Raw genomic sequence first — 16933 nt, 5'->3', positions numbered from 1 at the left:
CTTGTGTAGCAACTCACTCGGGAAATTAGGTAAATTAAAAAACTGCAACTGACCCTGCCAGTCCCTGTACAGACTAGAGATCCTGACCCGCAGTAATGGTTGCTGCATGAGCAGAGATAGCCCTAATCACAGACTAGAAGATGGCGGCTCGGACCTAAACTGCCTGAAAGGCAGTCGAACGCTTCACGTTCCTACTAAAGGACGGAAGGGCAGTTGCAGTGTGTGAATTACCGGCAAAAGGGAACGTATGCTGAAAAAGGAAAGATTCCGGAGTGAGTAAAGTAAAGAGTAAGGACAGTTAGATTATATGCCGCCTACTTCCTAACAACAAACAGAAGGTAGCTGTAAAGTAAAGAATAGAAAAAGCTGCCCTTCTCATGCATGTCCGGACAATGATCACTAATAAACACAAAAGGGCAAGTTGTTCAAAATGCTCAAAAATATATAATTTCCAACTGTATAAATGACACATCATGAAACTAAAGTAGATCTGTGCAGAACAAGAAACAATCACTTTTGATATATGACATTAGGGTACATTATTGTGATAGAGTCATGGAGTATTCAAAGTATTCTGCCCTAAACTCATCCACAAGTGTTAAACATGGTGTAAAGAAATGATGCACTCGGGGTACCTGTACATGTGGCCATATAATCAAAGAAATGGCTACCACAGCTCGGCCACAACGTGTCGTCACCCGGATGGAGCTCGGCCACAACGTGTCGTCACCCGGATGGAGCTCGGCCACAACGTGTCGTCACCCGGATGGCATGTTCACACTTTCTTTTTTTCTAAAGCAAAATTACTTAAATGGGACTAAAAACCTAGATGTTTTATTGTTGGAGGTCCCACCCAGGGATCCCCGGGCATTTCAGCGCAGCCCCAAAAGCAGGACCCTGCACATACACATTCCTGCTTCGGGGCTGTGCTGCAGTGCCAGGAAATCCAACGACCTAGTGTGTAAATCACACTTTGTGTGTTAAATGTATTTTTTTTAATCTTCTGCATAAAACTGCATGAAAAAAAATCTTGCCATTTTCACCCTTGCTACTAGGCTAAATATTTGACTTATACTTCCTGTTCTGTACAGAATACTTTTTCGGTGGTCTCATTATCATTAAAGACAGCATTATAATTGACTGATACCTCTATATACATAAAATAACACAGGATCCATCATTCACAATAGGTGATGTCACAGCTCACCTCCTCCCCCTCCTGTACAATGACCGACAACACCTCTATATACAGGAGATAACTATAGGCATTTTTTTTTATACAGTCCTGCTCATCGTTATTGGCACCCATGAAGTTTAAGTACATAATCTGGAATATCTCCTGAAAAAATGAATCAAGTGAAGCAGTTTTTCTGTATAGAGACTCATGTTAAATACTAAAAAGCAAATGATAAACAGTGGGAGGGAAAAATAGAAAAACCTACAGCTTGCGGTGTCGCTGGTATTGGCACCTTTTACATTAATTTAGTATGGAAACACATTTTGCCTCGCGTGCGGTAAATCACAAAAGAGATTCACCTGTGACTGTCGGTGCCCATGTGACATCAATTAGCCAATGAATGATTACTTCAGTGTTTTAAAAAGCCACATGGTAGGCCCTGTTCCTTTGTCACAATGGTGAAGACAAAAGAGCTGTCTGAGGACATCAGAACTGCTATTAGCAAACACAAGACTTCCAAAGAGTATAAGGCCATCTCCAAAGACCTTGGTATCCCAGTTACAACAGTGCGCAATGTTATTAAGAAGCTTGCCAAGCATGGAATCATCAAGGATCTCCCTGGAAGTGGGGGAAAGAGGAAAATTAACAAGAGACGTCTTTGAACGTTGGTGCGAATGGTGGAAAAAACACTGCGTCAAACATCTAAAGACCTAAAGGCCAACCTGGAACAGTCTGGGGTCATGGTTCCAACAAGTACCATACACTGCACACCGAACCAAGCAGAGCTTTATGGGCGAAGGCCAAGGAAGTAACCATTGCTGAAGAAGAGACATAAAAAGGAATGACTGATCTTTGCCAAAGAGTACCTTGACAAACCACAATCCTTCTGGGAAAATGTTCTGTGGACAGATGAAACAAAAAAAAAAGCTTTTTGGCAATGCAAAGCAACAGATGACGCAATGAAGGTTATAAGGAAAAGTACACCTTACCAACATTTAAGCATGGTGGAGGATCCATAATTCTGTGGAGTTGCTTTGCTGCGTCTGGTACTGGAGGCAGGGCCGCCATCAGGGCATTACTTGCTCTTACCGCTGTATGAGGCCCTGTGAGCAGCAGTAGAGAGGCGGTGCCCCCCTCTTGTGCTTCTGCTCACGGGGCCCCACGCTGTAAGAGTGTCTTTGGCTGCACACACCTCGGCGCTAAGTGCCTTACCGGAGCTGCGCGGCTGCATACTTCTCCTGACTTCTGGTCAGGTGACATCGCGTATGCGCCGTCACCTGACCAGAAGTCAGGAGAACCTGCGCGGCGAACCTCTCCTCGGTGCAGGAACCTAGGAGCACTCGCAGCCTTCAAGATTGAACAGCCGTGCAGCAGCTCCAAGGGAGTCCCTCTTCCCCTTCAGTGGCAGGCTGGTGAAGGCACGATGCGATGACTCATTGCGTACGTGCCTGCAGAGAGCGCCAGGATGCCAGTACAGGTGCAGGGATCGTATGAGAGGTAAGAATGAAAACTTTATTTTTTTAAATAGAATTAAATGGTCTTGGGGGAGAGCACATGATGCATTGGGAGTGGGAGGATGAGCACATGGAGAATTGGGAGTGGAGGGTGGGAAGAGAACATGGAGAATTGGGAGTGGGGGGTGAGCACATGGAGAATTGGGAGTGGGGGGTGGGAAGAGCAAATGGTGAATTGGTAGTGGAGGGAAGACCAAATGGTGAATTGGGAGTGGGAGGTGGGAAGAGCAAATGGTGAATTGGGAGTGGAGGGAAGACCAAATGGTGAATTGGGAGTGGGGGGTGGGAAGAGCAAATGGTGAATTGGGAGTGAGGGAGAGTAAATGATGATGAATAGAGGGTGGGGGTGGGGAGAGCACGGACATGACAATGAATTGGGGCAGAGGGTGCGTGTAAATAAAATGAATCGGCGGAGCAGGAGGTACAGAATAGGGGTGTTGAGAATGCAGTAGTGTGACTGGTAATAAATTGGGGGAAAGTACAGGTTCTAATTAATTTATATATTTATTAGGTGGGGAAAGTGGCTATTCACAGTTAGTGGGTGGGCGCAGCGGTGGATTACAATTTATATTTGGAATGGTGGGTTGCATAATAACTAGTTATATATTAATGGTGGGTGCACATCTGTATTCAGCTGTGTAATGTAGAAGTTGGGGAATGTGCTCTAGATAACTGTTATTTTCTGTAGAGACGAGTACTGGCTGTAAGAAGTAGTGATGGCGGTCTGCGCTGGATGAAGAAAAAGAAAAGCGAAGATGAAGGACTTCACCTAGAGATGTCACTGGTGAGTTAGTGTGTTATCTGTACACTGGCACTATATACTATGTACAGGGCTCCTGTGTATAATGTCACTGGTGATCACTATACTACCTGTACACTTACATTATACACTGTATACCATGTGAGCTCTGTACATGTATAATGGCACTTATGGTAATATTGCGTTTTTTTTTTTTTTATTAATGATCAGTATTGTAGTATTCGGTCAGTATGTGGTGGTAATATGTGGTCCAGTCATGTGTGTGGCGGTATTTGTCCCTTGTATGTGATAGTATTCGGTCACTATGTGGTGGTAATGTGTGGTCTGGTCATGGTGTGGTGGCATTTGTTCCTGGTGTGTGGTATTTGGTCACTATGTGGTGGTAAAATGTGGTGTGGTCATGATGTGGTGGTATTTGTTCCTTGTATGAGGTATTTTTGGTAATTTTAAAAAATGTATATCACACATTCCCTTAAAAATTTCTTAAAATATCCAATACTCTTTTTAGGTATATTTTTATTTATTTTTCTTTAATAGGTTAGAGTAGAGTAGGGCCCGGCCAGAAGAGTCTACCTTATCGTGGTAAAAATCTTTTGGCCTAAACAAAAGCTGATGGCTATGTGTTTGATCTGGTGTTCACTGGGAACTGGAAATGTGTGATTGGTGAGGACATGATGCAGAAGGGGAGTTTTTCCAAGAGTGGGCGGTGGGACTGTAGAAAATTTCGAAGGATGGAGGTGGAGCTGGGGTGGATCCTGGGCGGAATTTCAAGGGGCCCGAAAATTTTGCCAGTATGGGGCCCTAAAATTCCTGGTGGCAGCCCTGACTGGAGGCCTTGACCGTACCACAGAAATCAAGTATTAATTAGAGGTGCCTTTATTGCTGCACATGCTCTTTATTCTGTTTTTTCTTTGCTTTTCAACTTCCATGTTGCAATTTCAATGTTTCATTGTTATATTACTTTGGACCACTAATCAAAAAACCTTGAGGATACAACTTTGGTACATTACCATTGATTTCTGAAAATATTATACAGTTTATGAAAAAAAGTGCCAATAATGGTGAGCAGCACTGTATCACATGCCCTTTAAGAATAGGTCGTCAATGTTTTAGATCTAGGTAACCCCCTTTGTCATTAGAAAACCAGTGAGTACATTTTGAGTCCTCGGTTCAATTTTAGCCCAAGGTGGAAATCTAAGGTCTTAACACATTTATCAGCTGAAACAGCTTCTCTGGTTACAGCCTCCCACACAGAACGCCCGGTACCTGAGGATAGAGCTAGGACCAAGGCTACGCTGGGAATATAACACCCCGTTATGTAATACACAGTAATATCCATTTCCTCATCCATGAAATACATTAATATACCTAAAAGATAGTTGGAGTGGCCAGGGGCAGCCAGGGGACTCCTCTGGGCGATCCAGGGCCTGATTGTAATGATGAACCCCATTCACAAGGAGCATTGTTATAACTGTATTTCATTAAAAATGTTGCACCGTTGCCTCTATGTTGCAGGGCCTTTTGCTGGCTGCAGAATGAGTTAACTGAGAATCCGTCAGTGAGCTCATTCTGACGACCCAATGGGATAGTTTGTAGCTTTTATCTGTCCTTTATGGCCAAGTTTAAAGGGGTTGTCCAGTACTTTTAAAAAAAATGCCAGTTTGTTTTAATGATAAATACACCTTCTTTCTAATTACCTTGCGCTGCTGATTTTGCCTGTGAGCGGCGCTATCGCTGGCCGCTAACAGGCAGCACATGACCCCACAGAGCCAAATAGTGCAACAGTTTTAATGAAACGAAAAAGAAAAAATGATTTTTAGCCCCAATTAAATGCATTTAAGCAAAAAAAAAAAAAAAAAGGTTTAAAAACGTCGCCAAAAGGTAGACAACCCCTTTAAAGAAGAGACAAATCGTTTCCAAGGCACCAGAGAAATGATTATATTTCTTTATTCATCCAAAATACATCATAAAAGCGTTTCGGCCAGCAAGCTGCCTTTTTCAAGCATAAACAAAATGGCAGATGAAGCTGGACGGTCCACTCTTTACTCTGCACTGATGTTCAAAACATCAATACAGAGTAAGCAGCTTTCACTAGATCGTGCAGCTGTGCAAACAGGAAACTGGGTGTCAGACACAGCCAGACTCCCCACAGAGTCAAACAGTGCAGCATTTTTAATGAAACGAAATAGCAAAAAATATTTTCAGCCCCAAATAAATGCATTTAGGCAAAAAAAAAAATATAAAAAAAATCCCCAAAAGGTGGACAACCTCTAAACTACTTCTGGACCTTCCATAGACTAATCATTTGGGTGTTCCATGCTTTACTCTGCACTGACGTTCTAAAACGTCAATACAAAGTAAGCAGCTTGCATTAGATCGTGCAGCTGTGGGAGCAGGAAGCTGGGTGTAGGACTCCCCACTAAGCTAAACAGCGCAAAGTTTTTAATTAAACCAAATTGCACAAAATGAGTTTTAGCCCCAAATACATGACTTTAATACATGCATATATTTTTTGAAAGTTTTGGTAAAACATGGGTTAAAGCATCAGTGACCACTAGAATGCCCAAGTTTAAATGATACATAAATAATAGTACTATACAGTGCACTAACAACAACACCGCCATACACTGTCTCATACTGGAAATGAGCTCCAGTTGTAAGACTTGTTGTAAGATGCTGCTAAATGAACTCGGAGGAGGGCTGTGAAGGACCCAAAACCATTTATCAGACCCTGGGGCTGGGGCAATGGTGGGTGCACTTTTTAAAACAGAGTAATTCTCTCTATATCTTTAGTTTAGTTCTTTAGAGTTTTTTTTTTGGACCATTTGTAAAGGATGTGGATACCAAGGACTAAAGCAAAGAATGATTCTGAATTTCTAGGAAAAAAGTATAAAAAAGAAAAAGGTGTCTAAATATAAAATTGCAGATTGAAAGCAATTACTCGGTCTGTTTTAGATAAATGTAGAAACCATCACATATGTCCGGTTGGACAGACTGGTCCTTGTGGATTAGTGCAATCATTCATTTCAGGATAGGGAAGATTTATTAAACATCTCGGTAATAATTCACTAATCTGCTTCAGAGAAAAACGAAAAAAGAGAAGATCCATTCAGCCTTCACACCCCCACAGGCTGTGGCCATGACAGATGGGGCTGGGTCATACGTGAATATTTAAATGAGGACTTGTACAAGCTGAATGCATCGGCCCAGACACCTGGAAGAACCATTTAGTCTTCAGCTCCTTGCTGCAAGGTAAGTGCCCTCAATACTGAGGAGATCGGCTATGCGTTGTTTGTCTGCAGTGGTATCAAAGGCGCAGCGTTTTTAGAGAAATTGCTTACTGGCCTATTCATACTAGACTTAGTCTCACCCGATGGGCAACGCCATAGCATGCTGGCTGCTGTCCACGTTAACTTGATCCATGCTTCCTTTTGCATCATCATGATTTATTTATTTCTTTTTCACACTTTTTCATAAAGAACCCCCCTTGTGTTGGTCTTTGATGATCATTTTCAAAATTTGGGGCAGAGATAAAGATTTATATCTTCACTTCCGCATAGCTTTCAAATTGTCAAAAAGCATGTAAAATAAATTGCAATTGGTCTTTGTTAAGAATGTATCTACATTTGTATTTATTTAGAATCTTCAGGTCTCCATGGTAACAGACTACAAACTCTGTGTGTAGTCAGGTTCCTAATGTAGGAGGCTTACGAAAAAGTATGCCTACATGATTAGACTGAAAATAATGTATCTGTATAGATCAGCATAAAAGACACAAACACTAAGTAATTTTGAATCCAAGACTATTTGCAAAGCTGTTTCCTTTTCTATGCATTGGGGACAATAAAATGGATGTGGATATAGATTTTAAAGGGGTTTGTTCAGGACCAACATATTGATTATGTATCATTAGGATCGGTGGGGGTCCAACACCCGGGACCCCCTACATCGAATGTAAACAATGTATGGAGCAGAAGTAGTGCAGTGCCATACATTGTTTGGTGGTCGCTACTGGGTACTGCATCTTATCTCCTATTTAAATAAAGAGAAGGGAATATATTTCTATCAAATTATTTTCCAATTATAATGAAATTCATGAGAAAATGGTGCAAATCTATGACAGAGAAGGCATAATGGGGTTTCGAAATTAAATCAAAAAAATATATATTACATACAGTGCCTACAAGTAGTATTCAACCCCCTGCAGATTTAGCTGGTTGACACATGCGGAATTAACTTTGCATTGTGACATTTGTACTGTAGATCAGCCTGGAAGTGGGAAATGCACTGCAGCAAATTTAGTTGTTTTTTTTTTAAAAACGTAAAAAGTTAATTCAGAGTGTCATTTATTATTCAACCCCTCAAACCACAAGAATTCTGTTTGGTCCCCCTAAAGTATTAAGAAGTAGTTCAAGCACCAAGAATAATGAGCTTCACATGTGTGGATTAAAGATCTCTTTTGCCAGCCTTTTCTGACTATTTAAGACCCTCCACAAACTTGTGAACAGCACTCAGACATGGTCAACATGGGAAAGACAAAGGAGCATTCCAAGGCCATCAGAGACAAGATCGTGGAGGGTCACAAGGCTGGCAAGGGATACAAAACCCTTTCCAAGGAGTTGGGCCTACCTGTCTCCACTGTTGGGAGCATCATCCGTAAGTGGAAAGCTTATGGAACTACTGTTAGCCTTCCACGGCCTGGACAGCCTTTGAAAGTGTCCTCCCGTGCCGAGGCCAGGCTTTTCCAAAGAGTCAAGGCTAACCCAAGGACAACAAGGAAGGAGCTCCGGGAAGATCTCATGGCAGTGGGGACATTGGTTTCAGTCAATACCATAAGTAACGTACTCCACCGCAATGGTCTCCGTTCCAGACGAGCCTGTATGGTACCTTTACTTTCAAAGCGTCATGTCAAGGCTCGTCTACAGTTTGCTCATGATCACTTGGAGGACTCTGAGACAGACTGGTTCAAGGTTCTATGGTCTGATGAGACCAAGATCGAGATCTTTGGTGCCAACCACACACGTGACGTTTGGAGACTGGATGGCACTGCATACGACCCCAAGAATACCATCCCTACAGTCAAGCATGGTGGTGGCAGCATCATGCTGTGGGGCTGTTTCTCAGCCAAGGGGCCTGGCCATCTGGTCCGCATCCATGGGAAGATGGATAGCACGGCCTACCTGGAGATTTTGGCCAAGAACCTCCGCTCCTCCATCAAGGATCTTAAGATGGGTCGTAATTTCATCTTCCAACAAGACAACGACCCAAAACACACAGCCAAGAAAACCAAGGCCTGGTTCAAGAGGGAAAAAGTCAAGGTGTTGGAGTGGCCTAGTCAGTCTCCTGACCTTAACGCAATTGAAAACTTGTGGAAGGAGCTCAAGAATAAAGTCCACATGACACACCCAAAGAACCTAGATAACTTGGAGAAGATCTGCATGGAGGAGTGGGACAAGATAACTCCACAGACCTGTGCCGGCCTGATCAGGTCTTATAAAAGACGATTATTAGCTGTAATTGCAATTAAGGGTTATTCCACAAAATATTAAACATAGGGGTTGTATAATAATTGACCCACACTTTTATGTTTAAAATTTAATAAAATTCAACTGAGCAACATAACTTTTTGGTTTGTAAGATTTATGCTTCTGTTCATAAAACCTACTCTCGTTTGCAGTTTGAAGGCTCTAACTTATTTGCATCTTATCAAACCAGCTAAATCTGCAGGGGGTTGAATACTACTTGTAGGCACTGTATATATATGCAATATATTTTTCGGTAAAAAAATATATACACACGATATATATATATATATATATATATATTATACACACACATATATACACACACACTCATACACATGCGCATACCATGGTTGTACCATTATATGCCTAGTCTGTTATAGATTTGCACCATTTTCCCATGAACTTCTAAAAATAAAAAATATTTTCCTACAATTAAGATAAGGTGCCAGATTCATCATTTGTGATTCACTGAAGTCACTTTTTTTTTTGTTTTGTGGTATTTGCTGATAGTTTCTGAGCCAAGTTCTTCAAAATGGCATACGTAGTTCATGAATTTAGCCCAAATTTAAAAATGTTTTATTTTTGCCTTTGACCAGTTTTTGCAACTTTTTTGCATCAAAAGTTGCAAAAAAGCGCCAAATTGAAAACTTGTCCGGAAACGTTTCTCTACGTAGGGACTGAAGTGAGATGCACCAAATAATGAAAAAAAAGACTATATTTGGTACAAGTCGCATTTCATGAATCTTTGTAAGACATCTGGATATGCAAAGCTGTTGAGAAATATAAAAAAGACAAAAAGAAAGAACTTAAAAAAAGTGGTGCAAAATGTATTCAGAATACTAACTAAAGACGAAGCAAATTACTCCCGAAAAAATGGAGAAACAACAATGATGAATAGGGCCCAGGTGCCGTACCCCAGATGTGGTCACTAAACAATGTATGGAACTGCGCTGCTCCATACATTGTTTACATTCGAAACAGGGGGTACCGGGTGTTGGATATTTCCCCCGATAATTTTACTGAATAACTGCGTATGTGACTCCAGCTACACCTGTATAATTTTGCCCTTTTGAACACAGGATGTTCACGTCTCATCTGATATCCTGCTTTCTGGTCGTTTACTTGTCTGCTGTGCAAGGACGTCGGCCATGTCATCTTACTAATGCCACCATATCTGCTGAGAAGGACCACTGTCCAGTGTGCGTCGCCTTCACCACCACCATCTGCAGTGGTCACTGTCCCACAATGGTGAGATTTGTATTATGCATTAAAGGTATAAATTGTATCTTTGCGTACAAAGCCAAGTGGGAACTTAAAAGACATATCATGGTTGGTGCCACATTTAGTGTCACGGGTTTACCACGACAGAGAGGGGTCAGAAGACCACACTGTCTGATTTCACATACTCATGCACTGATTAGAAGAACTTCACCATCTTATTAAACAGTGCAGGTTTCTGTTTGTAGTGCAAGGGTTAATCCAGGGGTCTCAAACACGGGGTCTATGGTGCCTGCGGGCCACAGGTGCAGAAAGGACGCCGAGGGAACGGAGGACAGGTGAGAAGAATCTTTTTTTTTTTTCTCTTGTATGTGTAGAACGGCACAAGGGACAGTCCTAAAACATGGGGCCGGTCCTAAAACATGGGGACCAGGCTGGGGCCGGTCCTAAAACATGGGGACCAGGCTGGGGCCGGTCCTAAATCATGGGGACCAGGCTGGGGCCGGTCCTAAATCATGGGGACCAGGCTGGGGCCGGTCCTAAATCATGGGGACCAGGCTGGGGCCGGTCCTAAATCATGGGGACCAGGCTGGGGCCGGTCCTAAAACATGGGGACCAGGCTGGGGCCGGTCCTAAAACATGGGGACCAGGCTAGGGCCGGTCCTAAAACATGGGGACCAGGCTGGGGACGGTCCTAAAACATGGGGACCAGGCTGGGGACAGTCCTAAAACATGGGGACCAGGCTGGGGACAGTCCTAAAACATGGGGACCAGGCTGGGGACAGTCCTAAAACATGGGGACCAGGCTGGGGACAGTCCTAAAACATGGGGACCAGGCTGGGGACAGTCCTAAAACATGGGGACCAGGCTGGGGACAGTCCTAAAACATGGGGACCAGGCTGGGGACAGTCCTAAAACATGGGGACCAGGCTGGGGACAGTCCTAAAACATGGGGACCAGGCTGGGGACATTACAACAAGATGGGGACCAGGATGGGGCATTACTACAAGATGAGGACATATCTACAATATGGGGACCGGTATGTGACATTACGACAATATGGGGCCCAGGATGGGAGACCTTACAACAAGATGGGGACCAGTATGGAATATTACGACAAGATGGGGACAAAGATGGGGGACATTACAAGATGCAGACCAGGGTAGGGCACATTACTACAAGATTTTGGCAGAAAAACTTCAAAATAAAGCATGAAAAAATATTTTGCCACTAAAAATGCTGCTTTATATCTAAACTAAAGTAAACAAAAAAAGTGCATGTTTTATTATAGCCACATCCATAACGATCCAAGCTATAAAAAATAAAACAGGAAAAATGTTCAAAAGGTGTATAGAAAAAAAAATGGTATCACTAAAAATGTCACTTTGTCCTGCAAAGAATGCGGCCCCCAAATTAAAAAATTTTCCGTGTGCGGCTCATATACCCAGCCGAGTTTGAGACCCCTGGGTTAATCTGTTCAGCTGAACCTCCTGGAGCTTTCCTGATTTGATGGTCTCAGCTGTTCAGTGTTGGCCACTCCCCTCTGCTACATATATACTCCTCTGGCAATCACTACTGCCAGTGTTAGTTTCATATTGGCTGGTTTTGGAGTTGGAGGTGTTGGCTGTTTGAGGAGGCATTTGGAGTGTTGTTCTAAAGACTGTTGCTTGGTGATTTGTCTGTGTGCATATCCTCATCATCTCCTATTTGGTTTTTCCTGCCTATACAGTGGGGGAAATAAGTATTTGATCCCTTGCTGTTTTTGTAACTTTGCCCACTGACAAAGACATGAACACTCTATAATTTTAAGGGTAGGTTAATTTTAACATTGAGAAATAGAATATCCCCCCCAAAAAATCAAGAAAATCACATTGTATAAATTAGATAAATTTATTTGCATTTTGCAGTGAGAAATAAGTATTTGATCCCCTACAAACCATTATGAGTTCTGTCTCCTACAGACCAGTTAGACGCGCCTAATCAACTGGTTCCCTGCATTAAAGACAGCTGTCTTACATAGTTACCTGTATAAAAGACTCCTGTCCACAGACTCAATTAATCAGTCAGACTCTAACCTCTACAACATGGGCAAGACCAAAGACCTTTCTAAGGATGTCAGGGACAAGATCATAGACCTGCTCAAAGCTGGAATGGGCTACAAAACCATAAGTAAGGCGCTGGGTGAGAAGGAGACAACTGCTGGTGCAATAGTAAAAAAATGGAAGAAATACAAAATGACCGTCAATCGACATTGATCTGGGGCACCATGCAAAATCTCATCTTGTGGGGTATCCTTGATCATGAGGAAGGTGAGAGATGAGCCTAAAACTACATGGGGGGGGACTTGTTAATGATCTCAAGGCAGCTGGGACCACAGTCACCAAGAAAACCATAGGTAACACATTACGCCTTAAAGGTTTAAAATCTTGCAGTGCCCGCAAGGTTCCCCTGCTAAAGAAGGCACATGTGCAGGCCCATCTGAAGATTGCCAATGAACACCTGGATGATTCTGTGAGTTATTGGGAGAAGGTGTTGTGGTCAGATGAGACAAAAATTTAGTTCTTTGGCATTAACTCAACTCGCCGTTTTTAGAGGAAGAAGAAGGATGAGTACAACCATAAGAACATCGTCCCAACTGTGAAGCATGGTGGGGGAAACATTATACTTTGGGGGTGCTTTTCTGCAAAGGGGACATAACGACTGCACCGTACTGAAGGGAAGATGGATGGGGTCATGTATCACGAGATTCTGGCCAACAACCTCCTTCCCTCAGTAAGAGCATTGAAGATGGGTCGTGGCTGGGTCTTCCAGCAAGACAATGACCCAAAACATACAGCCATGGCAACAAAGGAGTGGCTCAAAAAGAAGCACAGTAAGGTCATGGAGTGGCCTAGCCAGTCTCCAGACCTTAATCCCATAGAAAACTTATGGAGGGAGTTGAAGCTCCGAGTTGCCAAGCGACAGCCTCAAAATCTTAATGATTTAGAGATGATCTGCAAAGGAGAGTGGACCAAAATTCCTCCTGACATGTACACAACCCTCATCAACTGCAAAAAACGTCTGACTGCTGTGCTTGCCAACATGGGTTTAGCCTCCAAGTGTTAAGTGTTGTTTGCCAGAAGGATCAAATACTTATTTCTCACTGCAAAATGCAAAAAAAAAAAATGATCTAAATTTATACAATGTGATTTTCTTAATTTTTTTTGGGGATATTCTATCGCTCAATGTTAAAATTAACCTACCCTTAAAATTATAGACTGTTCATGTCTTTGTCAGCGGGCAAACTTACAAAAACAGCAAGGGATCAAATACTTATTTCCCCCACCGTACTTCCCGGTGTTCCACTCTGTTGTTCATGAGTGCATTTTTTGCACGATAGGTATTTTCATTTATCCCTGTACGTTAGTCTGATTTGTGTATTCTTATACACTACAAACTCCCCACTTCCCTGGGTGGGGGAGGGGACCGATAAGGGCAGATTCAGGAGCTCAGCAAGGAACGTGACCCCAGCGTCGTCACCATCAGAAGTAATCTGGGGAGCAGGGATAGACTAGGGCGCCCCTAGCCCCAGGATTTCCTGCTACAGTGCTGTGACATTTAGTATAAAGACCCTCATAAGCACTAGACTAAAATGGACCTTACCCGCCAGTAGTCTAATATGTATGAGTAGATTCCTAACTCTCATCTGTCGAGGAAAATAAGGGTCCACAGTTTGAATTTTTCTAGAACAGTGTCACTGCCAACATTTTGTAAATCTCTGCCTCCCTGGCATTGCGCAGTGAAGTCAGGTGTACACTCCTTAGCTTCATCGGTGCACTGTTCATGTCCAGGGAGGCAGCGGTTATGCAGCAACTTCCACCACAACGAGTCACCCACTAATTAGTATATCGCCTCCGCAGTTAAATAATGGATTTCTGAATCTCCATAAGCTCTAAAAACCACAAAAAGGGGCTTGTTAGGAAGTACGAAGAAGGGATAAAAGACATGGTGGCGGGTTGGGGGGGCCTTGGGAAGTGGACACGTTCCCTTTAATTGTAATCACAAGACAAGCTAAAATCAAGAGTGGATATATACGTCGTTTCTTTACACTCTTCCTTCCTTTTTGGATCCAATTCTGTTTTGTTTTTTTAACCAAAAACCACCATATTAATTTCACATACAAGTTCATTCCTAAAAGCTATATTCTTATCCGCAGAAGTAAACTTTGCCCATTTGTTACCATACTGCACATGTTAAGCACCATGGAAGAAATGGTGCTAGAATAATAAATAATAATACCGGTAAGCAGAGGATCAAGATCATATGATTAATTTCTAATCACTGTTTTTAAAAGTATTTCCATTGTTTCTAACAGGATCCGGTGTACAAAACAGCTCTTTCGTCATTTAAACAACAAATCTGCACTTATAAAGAAATCCGCTATGACACCATTAAACTCCCAGACTGCTTACCTGGCACAGACCCCTTCTTCACCTACCCTGTGGCACGGAGCTGTGACTGTGACCACTGCAAGATGGACTACAGCGACTGCACGGTGGAGAGCAGCGAGCCCGATGTCTGCATGAAGAGCCGCCTAGAAATATAACCCTACCGTCAAAGCACTAAACTGGGATAGAATCTTTACTAGCAAATTCCCCAAATCCTAATTAAAAATATTACCATAAATGTATAGATAGCAGACCTATTGATTGTTTGCATGTAACATGTACACCGTCTCAATAAATGAAAGTGCTTTACACATCACTACCTCATTCTTATAGACTTGTCTCAGTGATTCTGCACAGCACTTCGTATGTTCTGAAGAGCAAGGAAAGTCAAATGTGTCACTGGCCGATTAATTGCTTATTTCCCAATAATCGTGCAGTCTCAACAGGCTGCCGATCACCCGAAGAACGAGCAAAAAAGAAGATTTTTGGGTACTCACCGTAAAATCTCTTTCTTGGAGCCTTCATTGGGGGAGGGGCAGGAAACTATGGGTGTCTGCTGCTGCCAGTAGGAGGCCGACACTAGGCAAAAAAAGTAAAATTCTCCTCAACAGGTTAAACCTACCAACTGGAACCAAGCTAATCATTAAGGCCATGGCCCCACTATCAGTATTTGGTCAGTATTTTTTCTCAGGAGTGGGAGCCAAAACCAGGAGTGGGTGATAAATGCAGAATTGGTGACTTGTTCCTATTAGACCTTTTCTCGGATTGTTCCTCACCTGGTTTTGTCTCCCACTACGGAGAAAAAATACTGATCAAATACTGATAGTGGGGCCATGGCCTTAGTGAGATAGAAGTAGGAGAAGCAACATAGATTAATCACAACACTGTCCCAACAGAAGAACAAAAAGGAGGGTGCGTGACCCCAAACGAAGGCTCAGAATGAGGGATTTTATGGTGAGTACCCAAAATCTTCTTTTCTCTATTGATTCATTGGGGAACAAAGGAAACCATGGGATGTCCAAAAGCATTTCAAGAGTGGGATAAGATAGAAGCAAAAAGTGCAAAAAAAAAAAAAAAGAGGAGAATCTCTCCAGTCACAACCTGGGAGACTGCCGCTTGCAGTTCCTTTCTAGCCAGGTTCACATCTCTCAAGAAAAAGGTGAGACTGTAGAACTTGGAGAAGGTATGTAGGAAGGGCCAGGTGGTAGCCTTACAAAGCCGCAAAACACAGGCCTGATGATAAAAGAACCAGAACTGCTCGGGTGAAGCTAACAGTAGCCCTGAGTGGGGGTGCTCTGTCTTTTGCCAGATACGCTTCCAGAATTACAGCGCGGATCCAACGAGGAATAGTAGCTTTAGAGGTGGGGAGACCTCTACGATGACCCTCCAGAATTCCGAACAAGGAATCTGAATGTCTGAAGGGAGCGGTCATTGACAGGTAGAGACGCATAGATCTGACTTGTTGAAGGACCATTCAGAGGGTTGAGAGGGAGATGGACAGAAAGAGGGAAGGACTATTGCCTCGTTAAGATGGAAATCACTTTAGGGAGGAAGGAAGGGACCGGAAGCAAGACCACCTTGTTTTTGTAGACAACGAGAGAGGAAGAATGACAGGAGAAGGCGGTTATTTCTGAAACTTGTCTAATGGAAGCGATTGCCACCAGAAAGGCAACCTTCCAGGAGCGCAGAAGCAGGGAAATGTCCCGGATAGGTTCAAAGGGAGAGGCCTGTAAAGCGTCCAACACTAAATTGAGGTCCCAAGGATCCACAGGATGCCAATATAGAGGAACAGAATGGGCCACGTCCTAAAGAAGAGTCTGACCGGTCCCTTCAGGGAGCCAAAAGACAAACTGGACCCAAGGCCCAACTGTAAAAATTCCAAAAGAGACGTAAGAGAAAAGGACATGGGAGTGATGTGCTTGGATTTGCACCAGCAGAAAAAGGCCTTCTATGTACGATGGTAGAAAAGAGAGGAGGAATTCCGTGCTTTTATCATGGTCTGGATGATCTGATTGGAAAAATCAGAGACTCTTAACACTGCGGCTTCAACAGCCATGCCGCTAAATTAAGAGACTGAATTCTGGTGGAAGAGGGTACCCTGGGAAAGCAGATCTGGATGATCTACTAGCTTCCGCAGGGCATCTGCGAGAAGGTTGACCACTTCCGTGTTCCAGCATTTTCTGGGCCAGTCCAGAGCAATGGGAATGACTGGTACTGTTAGAACTCTCCTGTTAGTTTTTTTCTATTTTGGTAACGTGACCTGCTGCCTATTTATTCCAGCTCCACCCTTCTGGCTTTGCTGGACTTCAGTG

General features: G+C 43.0%; 1 protein-coding gene across 1 annotated transcript; it reads left to right on the top strand.

The window, feature by feature from the left end:
* Positions 1-151: 151 nt before the first annotated feature.
* Positions 152-14870, top strand: LHB (luteinizing hormone subunit beta). Its single transcript, XM_073657788.1, has 4 exons — positions 152-272; positions 6534-6703; positions 10056-10224; positions 14549-14870. Exons 2-4 carry the CDS (start codon positions 6648-6650, stop codon positions 14777-14779), a joined length of 456 nt encoding a protein of 151 aa, XP_073513889.1. The 5' UTR covers positions 152-272; positions 6534-6647; the 3' UTR covers positions 14780-14870.
* Positions 14871-16933: the final 2063 nt, after the last annotated feature.

The sequence above is a fragment of the Phyllobates terribilis genome, unplaced genomic scaffold, assembly GCF_046119375.1.
Source record: "Phyllobates terribilis strain yellow unplaced genomic scaffold, ASM4611937v1 Scaffold_12__6_contigs__length_324123572, whole genome shotgun sequence".
NCBI classification, from domain to species: domain Eukaryota; kingdom Metazoa; phylum Chordata; class Amphibia; order Anura; family Dendrobatidae; genus Phyllobates; species Phyllobates terribilis.
Note: the sequence above shows the minus strand (reverse complement) of the source record. Positions and strands in the feature narration are given on the sequence as shown.

What these genes read in the sequence shown, in the direction of transcription:
- LHB (XM_073657788.1), top strand. Translation starts at nt 6,648, where the DNA reads ATGCATCGGCCCAGACACCTGGAAGAACCATTTAGTCTTCAGCTCCTT. An exon ending in CTTCAGCTCCTTGCTGCAAG is followed by an intron (nt 6,704 to 10,055) that starts GTAAGTGCCCTC and finishes TTTTGAACACAG; the next exon opens with GATGTTCACGTCTCATCTGA. An exon ending in GTGGTCACTGTCCCACAATG is followed by an intron (nt 10,225 to 14,548) that starts GTGAGATTTGTA and finishes TGTTTCTAACAG; the next exon opens with GATCCGGTGTACAAAACAGC.